At 43.7% G+C, this 21,041-nt stretch overlaps 1 protein-coding gene across 4 annotated transcripts in view; it reads right to left on the bottom strand.

Moving 5' to 3' along the window:
• The window catches only part of SLC18A2 (solute carrier family 18 member A2), a 61,878-nt gene extending 41,650 nt beyond the window's left edge, over positions 1-20,228 (bottom strand). Inside the window, exons 1-4 of one of the 4 annotated variants that reach the window (XM_050959010.1) lie at positions 20,115-20,228; positions 18,520-18,591; positions 17,683-17,833; positions 15,406-15,757 (exon numbers count right to left, since the gene is read on the bottom strand). In XM_050959010.1, the coding sequence (XP_050814967.1) occupies positions 15,406-15,757; positions 17,683-17,803 (473 nt within the window). In that variant the 5' untranslated portion in view covers positions 17,804-17,833; positions 18,520-18,591; positions 20,115-20,228. Of the gene's footprint in view, positions 1-15,405; positions 15,758-17,682; positions 17,834-18,243; positions 18,340-18,519; positions 18,592-18,763; positions 18,878-20,114 lie in introns of those variants that run through there. The other 3 variants (XM_050959013.1, XM_050959011.1, XM_050959014.1) reach the window with 3 other exon arrangements.
• Positions 20,229-21,041: the final 813 nt, after the last annotated feature.

Here is a 21,041-nt window from a genome sequence, read left to right on the forward strand (position 1 = left end):
CAGTCAGTGTATTGTATTTTAAGCAATAGAATGCTGCTGACTTATATGGACTAAATGGTGTGGTCCTGAACTAAACGAAACTCTAATTGTTAACGGGAATCTTTCTTAATTAAGGGCTGCAGAAAATACATCTGTCTTAGAAAGGCAAATGCTGCACTCACTCATGTGCAGAACTCCCATTAGCATCAGTGAGAGCTCCGTATATGCAAGAAATATAGAATATATAAGTTTATGGAAGGGATGGTAAAATGGGATAGCCTAATTTTGGCAATTAATTAATCTTTGACTATTAGCAGTAAATATGCCCAATGGCCTGTGATGGGACACTAGATAGGTTGGGATCTGAGTTACTACGGAGAATTCTTTCCTGAGTGTCTGGCTGGTGAGTCTTGCCCACATGCTCAGGGTTTAGCTGATCGCCATATTTGGGATCGGGAAGGAAATTTCCTCTGAGTAGATTGGCAGAGGCCCGGGGATTTTTTTGTCTTCCTCTGCAGCATGGGGCATGGGTCACTTGCTGGAGGATTCTCTGCACCTTGAAGTCTTTAAACCACAAATTGAGGACTTTAGTAGCTCAGACGTAGGTCAGGGATTTGTTACAGGAGTGGGTGGGTGAGATCCTGTGGCCTGCATTGTGCAGGAGGTCAGACTAGAAGATCATAACGGTCCCTTCTGACCTTAAAGTCTAAGAGACTATGGGTATGGCTACACTTACAGTTTTGCAGCGCTGGTAGTTACAGCTGTGTTCGTACAGCTGTGTAGGGCCAGCGCTGCAGTGTGGCCACACTGACAGCTACCAGCGCTGCAGTGTGGCCACATTTGCAGCACTTGCAGCGCTGTTGGGAGTGGTGCATTGTGGGCAGCTATCCCAGCATTCAAGTGGCTGCAACGTGCTTTTCAAAAGAGGGGGGTGGGGTGGAATGTGACAGGGAGCGTGGAGGAGACAGACAGAATGGATTTTTGGAGTTGACACTGTTCTCAGCTCCCTGCCTTGCAAGTTCTAAGGACTGTGCCTACCTTCAATCATTTTAAAAGTTCTAACTCCCTTCCCCCACTCCTCTCTCATTCACTAAATGCAAATTATGTACTGGTAAATACCCGTCAGACCAGATCAGCAACTGCTGAACACGGACTTCCCCCTCCCCCTCTGCCGTGTGAGCGTGCTGTTTCTCTCTTCAAGCAAACAGCTGTGAACATTCCGAAGTAATTCCCCTGCCTGCCTCCGCTCGCTCAGCAAACAGGAGCTGTGTTTGTTTTTTAAATAAGCAGTTTGGCTGAACTCCGAGCTCTCCCTTTCTTCCGGTTTGTTGTGGACAGGAATTCTGGGATACCTCCTTATACCCCGGAGGTCAATAAAAACACTGGTGGTGTCCACACTTGCTGACCAGCGCTGGATCACCAGCGCTGGAATCCCTACACCCGAGGCTCGACCGGGTGTACAGCCAGCGCTGCAACCAGGGAGTTGCAGCGCTGGCCGTGCTTTGCAAGTGTGGCCACATCCTAAGTTGCAGCGCTGTAACCCCCTCACCAGCGCTGCAACCAAGCCCTTTATGAAATAAAAATCTGCAATGGAGATTAGAAGGGGGAGTTTTGCCCTAAATGCTTCTCTTTATTAAAAATAATATGGCACTATTATTTAGATATTAAGATAACAGTTAAAGCAAATTGGTTAGTTTTAGGATTAGGTAACTGGACTGGGACTCAGAAAATCTGAGTTCAATTCCTAGTTCAGTCACAGGCTTCATGTATGACTTTGAACAAGTCACTTAATCTCTCTCTGTCTCAGTTTCCCATCTGTAAAATGAGCATAATACTCTTTTTTTTTCTGTCTTGTCTACTTAGATTGTAAGCTTTTCAGGGCAGGCATCATTTTGTAGTATGTGCAAGTACCAAGCACTGTCCAAATGGTCCTCTGGGAGAGTGACACAGTATAAAGTGCACTGGTATGTTACTGGGTTGTTGTCTATCATCAGGCTGATCTGGGCAGAGGAAGGTGTGTCCCCTGTCCTTTCCCAGCTGACTGAAGGTAGAAAGGGTTATTAGCCATTAGTCTGAGTTGTATTCTGATTTTGAGTTTGTGTTTTCTGGAAATAAAGCAAGCCCTGAACAAAAGTATGTGAAAAAACTTATGGTTTGGACTTTATTTTTCTATCCTTAGCTGGTAGTCTGAACCCCAGCTTACATGGTGGTACTGCAATAAGAAAAAAGGTAAGGAAAGGGAATAGATGGGAAGGAAAGCCATATATAAGAAGATAACAGTAGTCATTCTAAGAAAAACATGTTTGGATGCTCAGTGAAGAGAGGTCTTGATTATGCCTGTGAATAATGGCACCGCAGATATGCCCCTGATGGACAAAGTTCAGAATTAAAAGAGGAGCGACCAGAATCTCTGCTGCTAGTAAGGAAATCCCAAAAATCTGTATCATTTATGAGAGTAAGGTTGTGAGGAAGCAGACTGATGATTACCATAGGTGCATTGAATTCAAATTATGTTATGTGCATGAGGATACATGCTAAGGTGACTCCCACATTCATGCTGAAGTCCCCAACACCAGCTTAGGGAACTCAGCTGTCACATCCCCCATACTCTACTTGGCTACACCAAGAGAACAGATACTAATTTAGGATCCAATCCTGCCGCATTGGAGCAGATCAAACTCTACTTGACTGCAGGATCAAGGCCTTCAAGTTCTAACTTACTTCCCTGTCTTTAAGTAATTTTTCTACTCATGGAAATTCTGTAGACTGAAGGCACTAAGGAAATCTAAATGTTGGAACCCACTGGTCCTGAAGAACTGTAACATTTTATATAGTACTTTTCATCCCTATATCTTAAAACATTTTACAAAGCTGGATAAGCATTATTATTATTCCTGCTTTATTATGGGGAAAATGAATCACAGAGAGAGAAAATGACTTGCACCGTGATCAGAGCATGTCTGCGGAAGAACTAGGAATAGAACCCAGATCTCCTGTCCCATGTGCCCTATCTAGTGGGCCATGCCACGTAATGCAGTTGGTTAAGATTTGATACAAAACTTTTTGTCCATATAGACATTAATTGCTGTATGCTCAGACTTCATTTGTACGTATTCATTTCCCTTAGCTGAATCAAAACAGAATTTCAAATTTCTTTAATCCTTCAACAGTATGAGGCAAAGGTATTGATTCAATGCAAAATGTGTTTGCTGGCTCAAGTTATTATAGCCCTGGATCCCTCTACTATGGAAATTATACAGGGAAAGGAAAGGCTTGCCTGAAATCTTGCCCAGGGTTTGGGGAGACGCTGATCTGAAAAGGCATCACTAACTCAGCATGGGGCTCCTGGCTCACTAGAAGGCAGGGGCTGGGTTTAACAAACAGGCTTGAGGAAACCCTCACCCACACCTTACAGATGTGCAGTATCTCTTCCTGTTTGGTCCTCTCTTAATACACCTGCACATCTTCTTAAAATAGCAGCATTGATTAGTTGGTTGCCATGGTACCCTTAGGTCCTGTAGCTGTGTTCTCTGACCCCTCCAATAGAGTTTACGCACAGATTAGGAGTTTGTGCTCTGATCAGATCAGTCACTAAACTTTTTTTTTTAATGTAAATAAGCCCACATAACAATTATTTTAATTACTCCTCCCTCTTTCTCCTGGGCCACTCCCCATCATTGTTCTCTGGTGTTTTTTGTACAGGGAAAAGTTGTGACTATGCAATGGGTTGGAACATTTCATGTAGCTTCTGTTCCCTTCCCATGACTTTTCTCCCTAAATTTTTGATATCTCTACACCATATAGCAGAGGAAAACCCTGAGACTGGTAATTCTCTTCTATCTCTACTGCTCCTTTTTCTTTCACTCTCTCTTTAATTCCACAAGTAAGGAATTACTTGCTCAGTGGTAAATCTGAGACAAAATCCAATATATTTCAAAGGGCTCTCTGCAGCTAGAAAAGATTTCGCAAGTATTTGTGACTTCAGGAAAAATACCTATCATTAATCAGTGGCAGAAGGCAGCCATGGATAAAGTATGTATAAATTGCTGAGATTCAATGACAAGATTGATCCAATATTACAGGATTGTCTGGTAGTGATTACACTCATGTAACCCTTCTGCCAGGTGGCATCGGCAGCAACAAGGTTCCATATCTATGAGTTCCTCTTAACAGTACAAGACAAATCCAGCTCACACCCAGAAATCTGAAAGAACTAAGCACCCCTCGGTGCCAAGAGGCAATACTTCCCTGCTCACAAGCACCAAATCTGTGTGAGAAAAGAAAACTTTTATTAAGAGCCAAAGGAAACTTATTAATTTGGGAAAACGCCAAAATAATTTATCAAAAGTAAGTCCACAGTAGTGAAGTAACAATAAGTAAAACATCTGCCCCATAGTATCTTGAACACAAGTCCTTTCCCTTCGTTTCCCACCTTGCAGAGTGAAAGTACAATAGGTGAATGTCCCTTTAACATGCTACTTCCCCCTGCTGCACCCCCCTCACAGTTGGTTGTCCTAGCTCAGTGAAGTGCCAGAATTCAGAGGTGCTTTCGCTTGGGTTCACCTCCTGCCCCTGAGCATATGAGCAAGAATCAAACAGCCAAGCACCTGGGAGAGAGACTACTAGGAGCCACCTCAAAGCCCTGGTCCATCCCATCCAATGAGCCATCTCCAACCATGGCCAGACCTGATACATCAAAGGAAGAAGGTCAACCCCCACCCAGAATTCATGGTGGGTGAGGATATCTTCCTGACCCCTGCAGGAGACCAGCTGAAACCCTGAACATGAGTTTCTTGGAACCTAAGGCATAAACCATAAGTGAGCCCTAGGGCCTCTTGAGCCCTGCCCTCTGCCACCAAGGGCAACATCATCATACAATTCCACTTATAAATTTGCTCAGCTCTCTCTTAAAACTAATTATGATGTTTGCCTCCACAACTCCTACTGGAAGGCTGTTCCAGAACTTCATCCCTCTGATGGTTAGAAATCTTCTAATTTACAGCCTGAATTTGTTCATGACCAGTTTATATCCATTTATTCTTGTGCCAGCATTGTCCTTTAGCTTAAATATCTTTTCACTCTCCATGGTATTTACCACCTAATGTATTTATGGAGAGCAATCATATTCCCCTATCAGCCTTCTTTTTGCTACACTAAACAGCCAAGCTCTTCCAGTCTCCTCTCATAAGGTAGACTATCTTAGTAGCTCTTCTCTACACTTCTTCCAGTTTAAATTCATCTTTCACAAATGTGGATGACCAGAACAGTATGCAGTATGCCAAATGAGGTCTTACCAGTTCCTTGCCCAATGACATTAATACTTCTCTATCTCTACTGGAAACACCTCAGCTGACACATCCTACATTGCATTTGTCTCTTTCATAGCCATGTCTCATTGGTGGCTCATTGTCATCTTATGATCAACCGCCCAACACCCTGGTCTTTCCCTTCCTCTGTTGCTTCCAGCTGATCAGCCTCCAACTTGTAGCACAAATTCTTCTTATTAGACCTTAAGTACATGATCTTGCACTTTGTACTATTGAATTTCATCCTATTTCTGTCACTCCAGTCTTCAGCGTCATCCAGATCTACCGATATAACATTCCAGTCCTCCTCTGTATTGATGATGCTTCCCAATGTAGTATCATTAGCTCCTTCATTTTGTGCCAAGATCATTAATAAAAATATTGAATAAAATTGGTCCCAAGACCAATCCTAACTCCATTAGTTACTTCCTTCCAGTCTGATAATTCACCTTTCAGCAAAACCCATTGCCTTCTCCCTTTTAGCCACCTTACAATTCTTGCACAGATCCCCATCTTTCCTAATTTAACTAATAATTTCCCATGTGGTACCATGCCAAATGCTTTACTGAAATCCAAGTATATTAGATCTACTGCATTTCCCCTTATCTAAAAAATCTCTTATTTTCTCAAAGAAGGAAAACAGGTCACTCTGGCATGATCTATTTTTGATAAACTTGTGTTACATTACATCTCCTTTACCATTTACCTCCGTTAATTTATTTTTTTTCCTGCCCTTTAGTCATACGATAAAGAAAATAACATTTCATTGCCCCTGTGACCAGGACAAAAGTAAATTTTAAACCACAACAGCCCAAATGTATCACTTAGGCAAAGCAGGTCTGCCTGCTGATCACTTAGACAAAGTAGGTGTGTCCAAGCAAATATATTTTGCTCCTGAGGGGGGGCTCCCCCAATTCATCAATAGCAGGAAAGAGTTCATTCAGACCCTGTCTTACGCTAATTAGCGAGATTACCTTATGGTGGTGAGACGAACCATTGATGGGTTTTGTGCTGCAATGAAATAAAATTGAAACAAGGCAAAGGTAGCAGAAACAGTGTTTTTTGTTACTTCCATTGGTGCAAACACTTTGATTTCAGTGCCACTACTCCAGAGTAGCATTGGTGTAACTGAGAATAGGCTGTCTGGTTGTGCATTTTGGCATGTTTACTCTGAGAATTCTGCCATTTTCAGCAAAGGCAATTTAGTCTATCATCTCACTGTCCTGTTACCTCATACTTCTGTTCTCTGGGTATAGGTGAATGGGCCTGATTCTTAACCTCCTTACGCCTTCTGTAGACATTTACACATGTAAATGGTAGGTCATCAGCTGAACATGACTCCCAGTGTGATGCTGTGGCTAGTGAAGAGCCACAAGAATTATTAAAGCATTAGAAAACATGATTACAGTGACAGGGCTCATTCTATTTAGATTACAAATAGAAGGTTAAGGGTGACTTGATTAGCCCATACATATGCATGTGGTGGAACAAATATTTGACAATAGGCTCTTCACCCTAGCAGACAAAGGTACAGCAAGATCCGATGGCTGCAAATTGAAGCTAGATAAATTCAGAATGGAAATAATATGTAAATTTTTCACCAGTGAGGGTAATTAATCATTGCAACAATTTACCAAGACTTATGGTGGATTCTCCATCACTAACAATCTTTTAATCAAGAGTGGATGGTATAGTTCCAAAGGAATTATTTTGGGCAAGTTTTATAACCATATACTATGCAGGAAGTCAGACCACAGTGGTCCCTTCTGGCCTTAGAATCTATGAATCTATGTTTAAACTAAATATAAAATGCTATTGTTTTGCACCCAGTTTATATCTATGTAAATGACTACATAAGGCAGCAGGAAGCAAACCCAAATATTGTTAGAGCCCTGATCTCTTCCAACAAACTGTCACTCTCCATAGCTAAGGTAGCAACTAGCTTCCATTATTATTAAGCCCTGTTTTATTTCTCCTGTAATTTTGTCTTGGAAAATATGTTTTGGATTGAGAATTGCCAGATGTGCATCAGATGCAAAGGAGACTTCCTACAAAGTTAAAGAAAATTTAAGTTATTGAGTTAATACATGTAACTAAAAACTTATCCAGATCTGAGATGTTTTGGCTTTTTTAAAAACATTTCATTCTCTCTTTTTAGCTCATAAATCCCATGCATGAGCTATAGTAAAAGAACCTAAGTTGAAATTAAGCAAGGTAATTAATGACTTTTTATGGATAGCTGCAGGGATCCATCCTGCTGCCATTAATGTCAATTTGGGAGGTGAGGGGTTTCTGTTATTTTAAATGGGAACAAGACAAGCTGCTACACCCAAGATTTTCCAAAATGTCCACTGATTTTGGGTGCTTAACTCGTTGGGCAAACAAAAACTGAAGCATTGAGTATTTGATGCCCTTTTGAAAATACTAGTGTGGGTGGGTGGGAGAGAGAGAGAACACTACCCTATAATCACTGCCTATAACTTAAAAAGAACATAAAAGCACTTCTATAACAGACAGCTAATGGTGACTTTCTTCAGCTCGAGGGCTAGGAAGCTGTGTTTTGGGAGCTGTAGGACAAAGGTTTCAGTCTCTGGCCTGCCTGATGTTGCTTTGTTGTAGAAAGTAGATGGTTTCTCCATAATTAACATTTCAAGCACTTATCACCCTGGTTTTGACAGTGTGGGATGATTAAATGAGATTACTTATTTTTAAAATAATTTATTTAATTCAGGTTGAGACTTTCTAAATCTAATTTGATGATTTGTGTTATTGCAACTTTAGATTAAAATTTATAATGTACTACATTTTATAAAGGCTAGGGAGTGGGAGGTTAAATGCTACTACTGCTAAAGGCATCTAACTTGAATTTTACAAAACTGTTACAGCAGGGGTCGGCAACCTTTCAGAAGTGGCGTGCCAAGTCTTCATTTATTCACTCTAACTTAAGGTTTTGTGTACCAGTAAAATATTTTAACGTTTTTAGAAGGTACCTTTCTATAAATCTATAATATATAACTAAACTATTGTTGTATGTAAAGTAAATAAGGTTTTTAAAATGTTTAAGAAGCTTCATTTAAAATTAAATAAAAATCCAGAGCCCCCTGGATGGTGGGCGGGACTCGGGCAGTGTGAGTGCCACTGAAAATCAGCTCGCGTGCTGCCTTTGGCACATATGCCATAGTTTGCCTACCCCTGTGCTACAGGGAAAAACAAAATACTGAAAATTAAGGCCATCACTCTGCAAATACTTAGGCAGGTATGTAATTTTATTCACATGAATAATTCCCCTGACTTAAAAATAATTACTTGTGTTTAATGTTAAGCACAGTACATATCTATACGCAGTAACAGGGACTAAAACTGACTTGTATTAATCTTTTCTTTGACCTGGTGGCATTAAAACCTTTGTCACTTCAAAACAAAATTGCTTCAGTGTTAACAATGAAAAAATATTTACTTCAATACATTTTAGAAGTTCATAAACATTTTGTTATACACATAGGCCAAATTTTTCAAAAATTAGAAGCCAAAAGTTAGGCCCCTAGGAGCTTTAGAAAATCCAACTCTGAGGTCACTTAGGAGCACAAGACACACTGACTTCAAGCTGCAATCATTGAGGGAAAAGTATAGCCTGGTCAAATACTTTTAACTTTCTTGCCTTGTGGATGTTCAATATATCAAAAGTTGATGTTGGTTGCAAATATGGCAAGCGCTATTTGTTTATCAATGTGGTGTATGAGTTTGTGTTATTTCACTAAGGATATTAATGAGGCCCTGAACTTGTCTTGTCCAGCATAGGGGAGGATTTTAAGTGTGAAATTTCTTAGCAGAAAATTCTATATAAAATCTAAAATTCAACTAATGCTTAGAGACTGCAAGACTTCAAAATGGCTGCTTTCTGAAACATTCAGTAGGTGTCTAATTTTTGTTTCTGTCCCTCTGTCTTCTAAATAAAGTCAAATTATACCATCGTATTTGAATCCTAGGTAGATTTTGATGTTGGCTTGTGCAGGAGCCCGTTTTCAAGGGTAGAAATAGTAAAATACTTGAAATTGCCACTATGTGGAAGCTGGACATGATTCACTATCAATGAAGTTTATGAAGTGGAAACATCATGGCAAAGGAGAATATTTTCATCATCTACCTCCGAACCAGTCTAAGCTTCTTTTCAAAAGTCTGGGGAGGGGCGGGGGAGAAGGGCATGTGAAACCCTACCAGATATGGTAAAGTGACTCCTGTTGTAGCAGATAATGCCCTACCAACTCCACTCCAATCCAGGTGAGAAAGCAGGGATCAATTGTGACTGAGTTATATGATCCCTGATCTGCTCCTGAGGCAGCATGACTAGATTCTGCCTGTGGGCTTATGGAAAAGTCACAATCTAGCTGTACATTTGCTTTTGTTAAGTGACTTTTACCAATATTTAGAGTGAAAGCAGACTGTGCTATTCACTCTTCCATTGCAAACAAAGGGTATGCCTACACAACAAAAGCTGTGCATGGGGTGGGATTCTCAGACTAGGGCTCATGTCTCCTCAGGATGTTGCAAGATTGTTACATGGGGGTCGCGAGCTGTCAGCTGGCACCCCAAACTCCACTTCACCTCCAGCATTTATAATAGTATAAAATATAAAAAAAGTGTATTTAATTTATGGGGGGGGGGTTTCGCACTCAGAGGCTTGCTGTGTGAAAGGGGTCACTAGTACAAAAGTTTAAGAACCACTGGGCTACCCTATCCAAGCTAACTTGAATCTAGCTAGCACAGGTAACAGTATGAGGCCCACACAGTTTGTTGACAAAAGGCAGTTTTCATGGACAAAAGAGTGGAGGTGTACATACTCAAATGCTCCTTCCACCAATGTAACTCCCCTGCTACGCCGACATAATAAAACCACCACAACGAGAGGCAAAGGACTTATGTTGCTGTAGTTAGGGCAACGCAGTTGTATATGTAAGACCAGTGGTCACCAATCGGTTGATCGCAATCCACTGGTTGATCCTAGAGGATTTCCCAGTTGATCACGATCTCTGGCGGTGCAGCGGGGCTGCTGCTAAGCAGGGTCAGCTCCAGGGACCAGCGAAGGAAGCAGGTGCCTTGGGCAGCCTATAGAAAGTGGCAGCACGTCTGGGTCTGTGGCATCAATTCTGCGGTGGGTCCTTCACTCTCTCTTCCTCTTTGGCGGCACTTTGGCGGCAGCTTAATCGGGGGGTTGGGTTTTTTTCCCTTCGACATTTGGGGCGGCAAGAAAGCTGGAGCCAGCCCTGCCGCTAAGGCAAGTTCCCTGCCTGCTCCAGCCCCACGCCGCTCCCAGAAGCAACCAGCATAGCCCTGGAGGGGGAGGGTCTCCCTCCGTGCACTGCTTCTGCATGCAAACACCGCCCCCGCCGCTACCATTGTCCGGGAACAGGGAGCTGCGGCCAATGGGACCTGCGGGGGTGGTGCTTGCAGAGAGGGGCAGGGTACAGAGCCACATGCCCCCTGCCCCTCCCCCAGGGGCCTCAGGGGTGCCTTGGCCTCTTTTGGGAGCAGCGTGGGGCCAGGGTAGGCAGGGAGTCGGCCTTAGCAGCAGCCACGTTGCACCGCAGACCAGGAGCCGCTGCAGGTAAGTGCTGCCCAGAAGGTAGCCACACCCCAACTGCCAACCATGAGCCCCCTCCTGGAGCCAGCACCCCATACCCCCCCTGCACCCTGAACCCTGTCCTGCATCCCAAGCCCCAGCCTTGAGCCCTCTCCCAGAACCAGCACCCCAAACCCCCTCCTGCATCCCAAACCCCAGCCCTGAGCCCCCTCCCACAGCCAACACCCCATACCCCCTCCTGCACTCCAAGCTCCAGCCCTGACCCCCCTTCCCAGAGCCAGAAGCCTGTACCCTCTCCTGCACTCCAACACTGTGCCCCAGCCCAGAGCCTCCTCCTGCACCCAAACTCCCACCCAGAGCCTGCACCCTGCAACCCCTCTTGCACCCCAACCCTCTGACCCAGGCTCAGCCCAGAGCCCCCTCCCAGACTGCAAACCCATTGGCCTCAGCCCAGAGCCCACACTCCCTCCCGAACCCCAATCCCCTACCCCAGCCTGGTGAAAGTGAATGAGGGTGAGGAGAGCAAGCGACGGGCGGCCAGGGGGTGAGGTGGAGTGAGCAGAGTGAGGCTTTGGGGAAGGGGCAGGGCCTCAGGGAAGGGCAGGATAGATCCTGGGTTGCCCTTAAATTCAAAAAGTGATCTTGAGTGTAAAAAGGTTGGAGACCATTGGTGTAGACACTGCATTCTTTACATCCACAGTTGGGTGTCATTCTTCTCAATTTCAGGGCTCCCCTGGAGATTGACAAGAAAGCTGTCTCTGGGTCTCCACCAGGCTCCCAGCTTGGTCTGCTGTCTGGATATCACACTCTGTGTTGGGAGCCTTGTACCCCTCAGAGTTCCAGCTTCCTGCAGAGAGCGTAGCAGCTGACCTGACTCGGGATGTGGGTCTCCCTGCCAGAGGCAAGAAGCCCTGGGTGGCTTCCTCTTGTTCCCATCTGGGAGCATAGAGGCGAGCATAGTGTAGTGTAGACACAACCTCAGGTAAGACGGCACAGTGCAGGTGCTGGAGCAGGCTAGTGAACAGAATATGTACCCAAGATCCATACAGGGCTTATCCTGACTGCATTGCACTGTCTGCACTGTTACTGTTTCCTATACTAGCTGGATGTAAACTAGCTCAGGTAAGCTAATCTAGGCACAGTTTTTTCTGTGTAGACATACCCCTACTTCTCTAAGAAATATCTGTATTTTGTCAGCTGTCCATTGAATGATGCTGGAATTTACAACAGCCATTAGTTAGCATCACTCACTCATTTTTTCTTTTGTGTAGTTAGAGATGGTTTTAATTTTTAATTATTAGATTAGTGAATTAAAGATGGGAAAAAATCCTGAGAAACTCTAAAAACAAGTAAAAGAGAGCCAGTTGCAGCTGCAAAGTGAAATTAATGTAATTATCTGTGGCATCAAGTACAAATTTGAGTGCTTGAAAGGGCACATTTCTTCATACAATCTGAATAACCCAAAATAAATATCATTCTTTCCCCAGTAATCTAAAAACAAAAACATTAACATGCAACTCTTTTGAGAAAGAAACATGCTGAGCTTCTCACCAAAAAGGTTATGACTTTTTTTGACATGGACAAAACTTATTTTTTTTCGCTAATCCCATTCTTTAAAATAGCAGAACCATTTTTATTGAAACTTTCCAAAAATAATTCAATTTGAAGAAGATACCCAGTATGGAAAAGCTCAGGCTGAACAATTTAGTTTAGCAAAGTTATAAACAACTGAAAACAGGGTGTTTATAAAGAGAAGTCTGTGGCAACTTTAACTATAGGCAGTGCTACCAGTTCCGCCTATAATAAATCAATATTGTTACACTTTCTATTTAACCTACAGAGAGAGAGAAACAGCTATTATAAGTTCTTCACCAAAAAACTCTGCTGTGAGGTGATGAATATATTAATTGATGACATTTTCCTTAAAACATCCCTCAAAAAAAAGTATTTAGATACTGAGATCAAGGTAAAAATTATACCTTGTTAGGGTTGTTGTGTCATGATCACATTCTTTTCTGTATACTTAAAAAGAATATACTGTTTGTTTACAAGGCTCAAACACTTAAACAGGAAATTAATAGTTAAGGACAACATAAATTTTACACTGCCCACATATAACATGGTAGGTAATGCAATAGCTCACAACACTCCCTCCCATTGGAGGAAATCTTAGTATGCAACCTCTCAGAAAGCTTGCCCTACATTGTCCTGATAGGAAAGAGGGGATAGCCATGTTAAAATAAATAAATAAGCTAGACAGACCAATCTCAAACCTAGTGGATCCCAGAGATCCACACAGATCCCTCAAGATCCACAGGAGCTCAGGACCATCTGTGTGCAGGCTTTGTGCCCCAGCAGGAACCACATCCAATATCCTCCCCAGAATACAGCTCCACAGGAGCAATGCCACCCCTCCCAAGACACAGGTACATCAGGACTATGTTCATAAAATACAAACAGATATGAACCCATAATTATGCACACACTGTGGTTTCCAGGCATTTCCACGGTGTATTTTTTCTGAAGAAACTACATAAACTGTATTACCAGTGTGACCACTTAAATTGACCACTAACAAAATCAACAGAATACTTGTAAATGGCATATTATTAAAAGATGACTATTCTTTATATGAAAGTATCTGTGTGTGGGATATATCCTTGCAAAATTATAATAAAAATGTACTGATCTAGGCAAATAATCTACATGCTACCTTTATCAAAATGACGACCGTTGATGAATAAATTGATAGGAGTTGTTCATCAGCAACAAAAAATCCCTTATTTCCACTAGGTAGTCACATGAAATTTTTGCAAGGGGGTGTGAGGTGAGATGAGAGAGAATCTTGTTTAAAGGCTAGTCTAAACACAAACTTGTACAGATTTAATGGAAGATTTGACCAGTGAAAACCCCGCTGTAGTACAGTATATATCGCGATATCACAAAAAATTTAGTTAAACTGTTACATCTTCTGTGTATAGACAAGCCCAAAGGTTTAAGAGGGATATCTGTTTTGACTTCAGAAGCAGAAATATCTAGTACTCCCAAAAATGTTTTGATTGTTTGAATAACAGGCATGCATGATAAGCATTGCATGCTCCAACAAAAGAAAATCATCTGACCAGGATAATATAATAGAGAGCTTGCCAAAGAACACTTTCCAGAGAGAAAACTGTTTGTTGAAAGAACAAGTTACACAAAACACAAGAACACAGAAAATAATGCTTTGACTTTAAACAAAATCGGAAGTAACTTTGATCCTATATTCTCACATGTTTTACAGATTAGGTAACACATAACATGTGATTAGGTAACATATAGTATTATGCCCAGGAATTGAAAGAAATTGCTTCAATGGGGAACAAGCACACAAATCATTAACATTAAAACAGGGCTTTAAAATTATGTTCATTTTCATAATTAATAATGGAACTCCCACAATTGTTTAAAAAAATCTATCAAGTTTACAAGTATTGTACTTTGTGCACATGGCACTCCTGTCCACATATTCATCATGTCACTTATTATGATACTGTCATTTCTGTACTACTTGAGCTATTATCAATAAAATAACCTCTATTCTGTTCCACTTACACCAAATGCTTAAAATAAACTACAATTATAAATACGCTATCTCCAAACAAAGAACACTGTGCTTCATTTATTTTCTTTTTGAATTTCATTGATGAAATACTAATAGTATGAATACTATGTCTGTGGTTCTAATTCCATTCAAATAAATTTTCAGGAATGTCCCTTTTAAACACACTTTCAATATTTCCACATATATGACATCTACAAAAGAACATTTTTGTATGAAGACATTCGAGCAGAACATCAGCTAGTGTAAATCAGTGCAACACCATTGATTTCAATGAAGTAAAATGATTAACACTAGCTGAGGATCTAGCCTCCTATAGTGTAGTTCAGTGATGGAACAACAAAGCATCAACTATGTATTGTATACAATAGTCTTGCTCCCTCTCCCACTGAGGTCAAGCACAGCTTTGCATTTTTTTTTTCTCACTATGAGCTGATAGAGAACATTAACCAGAGTCCTAGATTCACAAGATGCACTATAAATAATGAGTCTCTACAGCACATGCAAGGAAAAAATTGTGAATGCTGCCTACAACTTCAATATCAAATTCTCACATTATAGGTTTATTCACAATGATCTGGCTGTTTTAGTTACTGAACCCATCTTGTCTTTCTGGCCCAGTAATGTAGTATTTTTGACTGACCCTTTCAGGAAAAGCTTCAGGAAAAGCTTCTATAAAGATATGCAGACCAAGGAGTTAAAGAGAAAAGAAATTAGATTATTAAAATAGCAAAATGGTTCAAGCATAATACACCAGTTTACTTTGAAAAACCTTTAGTTATAAAGCAGATGTGATAGTCAAGCATATTCCAGTGGCTATAAAAAAAATGAGAACTCCAGGGAGTCGGGGCCATAGAAAAAGAAAATAAATCTTTGTTTGAAATACTGATTATAGTAAAATCTTAGTATAAAATGCTAACAATATAAGAGAAATAACATACCTGTTTGTCATTGGTCCTATGAAAGGGTTTGTGATTAGCTGCACAGTGGCTTTAGAAGCGAACAATAAACCAACTTGGACATTTTCATTTAGCAAGTCCTTGTCTTCCGTGGGGCAATCAGGTGGTACGTTAGTCACATTTACCACCATTTGCTCTGTCTGAGTATGAAACAAATCTCTTGATCTTGTCCTATCAGACTGACTTCCAGTATCCATTGTGGAGTTGTCATAATAGGAGAAGATGCTTTGAAAACTGGCCACAGTCGAAGCAGCTATCTCAGGTCTCATAGTCTGGATTTCTGTTTCATTTTTCTGGTGTTTAATGCTGTACAAGTAACTTGGAATTATTGGCACTGGAAAAGCAAACACAATTTGTAAGTAACTTAGTATCTGTGGTATGTAAATGCCATAATTTCATTAGCTTGCATACTTTATCACAGAAAATGTAACATCAGAACAAATAAAAATAGGGCTTTGTTATATAGAATAATGATAAAGAGTTTGTTGGTTTTTATTTTTATTTTATTATTATTATTATTGTGCCTTCAGCAAAGAATTATAACAACATACATTATTCCAGGAAAAAAAATACTCACTATACTGAAATATAATTAGGAAGTGTAGTTATAAGCAACTTCTGCAAGGCTTTTCCCTAGATATTCAGTTTATGTTGACAGGCATGACTATCTGTCTACACAAGTACTATTTAAGGGCAAAACATGTGAGGAACCCCGAGACATTATTTGTCCAGTCTTGTCGTGTGATACTTTTACAAGAAACACTTACTGAGCTAAGAAGGCATTTAAACCATGGGCACTTCCAATAAAAATATATTATGTTCAATAAATGTTGCTCGGAATAACACTATTCAGAGGGAAAAGATTTTATATTATTTTTATATTAAATAAATAGAGATCTAAGATGTTCACGTTGTTCATTGGTGAGAGGGTTTTCAGTTCATATAAAATGAAGTCATTTAAAAGTAAAATTTTGTACATGTTTTAAGATATTAGCTATATCCTAACTGGATTAATATATAATAAAGGAAAATTAGTATTTTAAAATAGTAAAAGCAGATGACACAGTAATTTTTAATCAGGAAATATCAGTAACAAAATCAACAGTTGTTAATGTGTATTGCCTCTTGCAAAGGTCTGAAACTATATATGGTTCTGAAATATATTTTTTCAGCAAACCTGCAAACTGAGGTTACATAAATGGTCTTCTAACATAACTATTGAACAACTAATGAAATGCATATATTGTTTACAAGATAACATTTTTCCTTAAAAAAAAAATTACTTGCCAAAAATATATATTAGCCTTTCATTACAGGCCACATTGTGCCATCATTTTTTTTTCTTTTTAAGCTGATCTCCCTAATGAAATAAATAAGGAATTTAGTTTAAAAACTGCCATGGTATAGCCCAAGGTGTCAAATCTGTAGAATCTATACGTGTATATCAATGTACTACAAGTGTGTAAACACAAACTGGTATTTTTCCTTTGTTTTTGACTTTTTTTTATTTGCATCTTTGTATCCAAATTTATATGAATATGAGGACTTCTAAAACAATCAGTTAAAAATGTTCAAAAACTTGAACTCTAAATGCATTTTTAATTGTAAGTATTCTATCTTAATATGTGGTTAGGTTCTGCCTCTATACCATGGAACTTTTGCCATTGATTTCAATGTTGCACAGTTGGGCCCTTAATCTTTGTTCTGATCAAAGCTGATTTTACTAAACCTAGTTATGAGTTATTTGAAATCTATCTAAAAGGCCTTCATATTAGTCTGACTAAATAACATTGCTTTGCCACCAAAATCATCTCATAAGAGCAATGGGGGCGAGTGCACAGGAATTATCATGAGGAAACATATTTCTCAAGGGTTATCTAGCCTGTCCTTCTGGTTTGCATGACCACAGAGGAAAGAAAATGCTGAACAGTTAAAAATCATTTAGAAAATAATAGATAACTTTTTCCCACTAGAAATTACTGATATCTCTGTGAAGAACTTTTTCGACAATTATCATGTATTTTTAATAAATATAAACTAAACCAAAACTATGAGGTGAGTGGATGAGTAGAGTATGTATTTGTGCAATATCTACAATATCTCATATAGAATTTGAAAAAATGTATTGCAGAGAATATATTGTTTAGAAAGAAACACCAAATCAAACTTGCAGAAGAAAATACTGTACACAGACTGTTCAGTGCATCCATTGAGAAGATTTTGTTGTTAAAATAAGCTGGAAAGAAAGGTTCTGCATACCCACTACAGTAAGCAGCATGTTGTCCAGGAGTAATGCAATGAAAACAATAAGCAGAATTAGTTTTCGGGACTGCCGACTCTCCCTGAGCCAGCTGAGGACACTGAATTCATTCCAAGCCATGGTTTAGGCTCCCTCAGGCAACGACTTACACTGCAAACATATAAAGGAGAGTTAGGCAAATCCAGGAAAAGCTGCCTCCCTGTTGCTTTCATGACCCGCTTAGTTGGCGCAGGTTTGTTTTCCCATTTCTGGCAATAGGGGAAATTTGTAGACCGTGATTAGTTTCTTTCTTACTCAGGGGTGGGCGGCAGAGGCGTAGTTAGATTTCTACCCATAATCCTAGACTAGCCTGATGTTTCTCTCAAAATGATCAGTTAAATCCTGGCTTCAAATTGTCATTATTGTGTGTCATAAAGTGAAGGAAATTCCAGCCCCCCGCAACCCATCAGTTTAGCACAATGGCCTCCAATACGTGGTGGAGGATTAGTCTTCTTGCTGCAAAGAAATGGAACAAATCTACTGAGCCCTTCACTCTCGTCTTCCCGCGTTATGCCGTTTACCCCCCAGCCATCGGTTCTGCACAGAGGAATCGCAGCCATTCCGCTGGGTTTGGGACCTTCCCCACAAACAGAGGTGGTACAGCGCGGTTTCCTTCTCTCCGCTTGCAGACTCATCCCTGCACTGGTTCATATTTACAAGAACTTCTTAGCCTTACGGGCTAGAAACTTATTTTTTTAAAGGAAGCTTGGATTCTACAGGGACTAACGGGGCCATTTCAGCCGTGCTGGTACATTGTACCCCTGTGATCGGGCTCAACCTGCCCCATGCCTGCCTACCTCCAAATGTAGTGCGGCCGAACTGTTCTTGGGAGCCCCGCCTCAGGAGAGAAGGCAGCACCTGGCGTGAATCTGCAGGAAAACAAGAGCGTCTAGCAAACTGCCCCCTTTCCAAGTCCTCTGTCTCACTCAGCTGCTCCCATTCACTGTCCTACGGCTGAGTTACGATGGGACCTCGGCCCTTCCAATCAGCAGATCAAAGGCTTTGCTCTCACTTGGAGCTGCTGCTGCGGCCAGAGCTCACTTCGCGCTTCGCTCCCGATTCTGAACCACCAGGCAGATGGGAGGCTGGAGGTTTGCAAAAGGTGTGACAGTCTCATCGAAAGGACAACACTCGCTGGCCAGTAATCTGTCTCTGCCCCGCCGTCACTGCTCCCCCTCTGCCGCTGCCCCCTCGCGCCCAGAGCCCCCGCACTGTCACTGCTCCCTCACATCCCCCCTGGCCCCCGCTGTCACTGCTCCCCCTCTGCCGCTGCCCCCCTCACGCGCCCAGAGCCCCCGCACTGTCACAGCTCCCTCACATCCCCCCTGGCCCCCGCCGTCACTGCTCCCCCTCTGCCGCTGCCCCCGCACTGTCACTGCTCCCTCACATCCCCCCTGGCCCCCGCTGTCACTGCTCCCCCTCTCTGCCACTGCCCCCTCACGTTCCCAGAGCCCCCCACTGTCACTGCCCCCACCCCCACTGTCACTGCTCCCTCACATCCCCCCTGGCCCCCGCTGTCACTGCTCCCCCTCTGCCGCTGCCCCCCTCGCGCCCAGAGCCCCCGCACTGTCACTGCTCCCTCACATCCCCCCTGGCCCCGCTGTCACTGCTCCCCCTCTGCCGCTGCCCCCTCACGCGCCCAGAGCCCCCCACTATCACTGCTCCCTCACATCCCCCCTGGCCCCCGCTGTCACTGCGCCCTCTCTGTGCCACTGCCCCCCTCGCGCCCAGAGCCCCCGCACTGTCACTGCTCCCTCACATCCCCCCTGGCCCCCGCTGTCACTGCTCCCCCCTCCCTGCCGCTGCCCCCCTCACGCGCCCAGAGCCCCCGCACTGTCACTGCTCCCTCACATCCCCCCTGGCCCCGCTGTCACTGCTCCCCCCCCTCTGCCACTGCCCCCCTCGCGCCCATAGCCCCCGCACTGTCACTGCTCCCTCACATCCCCCCTGGCCCCGCTGTCACTGCTCCCCCTCTCTGGCACTGCCCCCTCACGCGCCCAGAGCCCCCCACTATCACTGCTCCCTCACATCCCCCCTGGCCCCGCTGTCACTGCTCCCCCTCTCTGGCACTGCCCCCTCACGCGCCCAGAGCCCCCCACTATCACTGCTCCCTCACATCCCCCCTGGCCCCCGCACTGTCCCTGCTCCCCCTCTGCCGCTGCCCCCTCACGTTCCACAGCCCCCCACTGCCCACCTCTATCCCTGCCCCCCCACAGCCCTCTGCCCCCCTCTGTCACCGCTCCCCGTCTCTGCCCTTGCTCCCTCCCTCTCCTTCTGCCCCCCACATACGCCCCCTGCCCCCCAACTCTCGGCTCCCGCCCATTATCTCTCGCTCCCCGCCCGGGACTAGCCGGCGAGCTCCGCGGGGCGCCCCGGCTGCTGCTGCGCTTACCCGGCGCGGCTCCTTTGCCGCTGGTCTCTGTCCGCTCTCCGCGGGTGCTGCCCGCCTGGGCTCCGCTCTGGCGTCCTGCTGGGCCGGGGGGAGCAGCGCTGAGAGCCCCGGGCGCCTCTGGGCAGCGCCACTTACCAGCCTCCCCCTGACGTCACGCCAGATGCGTATCGCCCCCCTGGCGCCTCTGGGGCAAGGGCTGCAGCAGCGCGCCCTGCCCCGGGCAGCCCCGCAGCCAACCCAAGTCCCTGCCTCACCCCCAGCTCCTTGGCCCCGGCGCCTGCCCGGGCGAGGCACCGCCTGCTGCTGCTGACTGCCCCTGCCCAGCTAGCGCGAAGCTCGGGAGCAGAGTAAGCCGCTTTTCTCCCTGCAGATGCCCCCTAACGCCCCGGCGGCGGCTGGGAGCTCCGCGAACAGACAAAGGGGAAGGCGAGGTGCTTATTTAGCCTGCTGGAGGTTCCTGGTGTGGCCGGGACGGAGTCAGGCTCCGGGATTTGGGTGCTCAGCAGGGCGCTCCTGCAGTTCCTAGGCTCGCCCGCAGCAGGATCCATGGCACACAGACTCGTGGCACAGCATGCGGGTAGTTAGCACATAAGTTCCCTCGCCACCGGTGTGGGAGTTGGTGTGAAACGGACCCACTCTTGCCTGCGAGGGGAATGCGAACTGGGCTGGATGCGTCCTCCTGGAACTGGTTCGGTAAGGCAGGCTGGCATGCACTCCACTGGGAAGGAGACAACTAACAGACACATGGGTATAGGAAGAATCATCTATCCCAGGATGTGGGTGTCAGGGCAGGGGAGCTATGCTACAGGATATAGTTAAGTATATCCCAATAGAAGAGGCACATGTTCCTGATTAACTTGGAAGAGTGAGCGAAATACCCTTAATAAGCTTCACACAGAAGATGTGTGTGTTTTTCGGAAAACCTTT

The sequence above is a fragment of the Gopherus flavomarginatus genome, chromosome 6 (genome assembly GCF_025201925.1).
Source record: "Gopherus flavomarginatus isolate rGopFla2 chromosome 6, rGopFla2.mat.asm, whole genome shotgun sequence".
NCBI classification, from domain to species: Eukaryota; Metazoa; Chordata; order Testudines; family Testudinidae; genus Gopherus; species Gopherus flavomarginatus.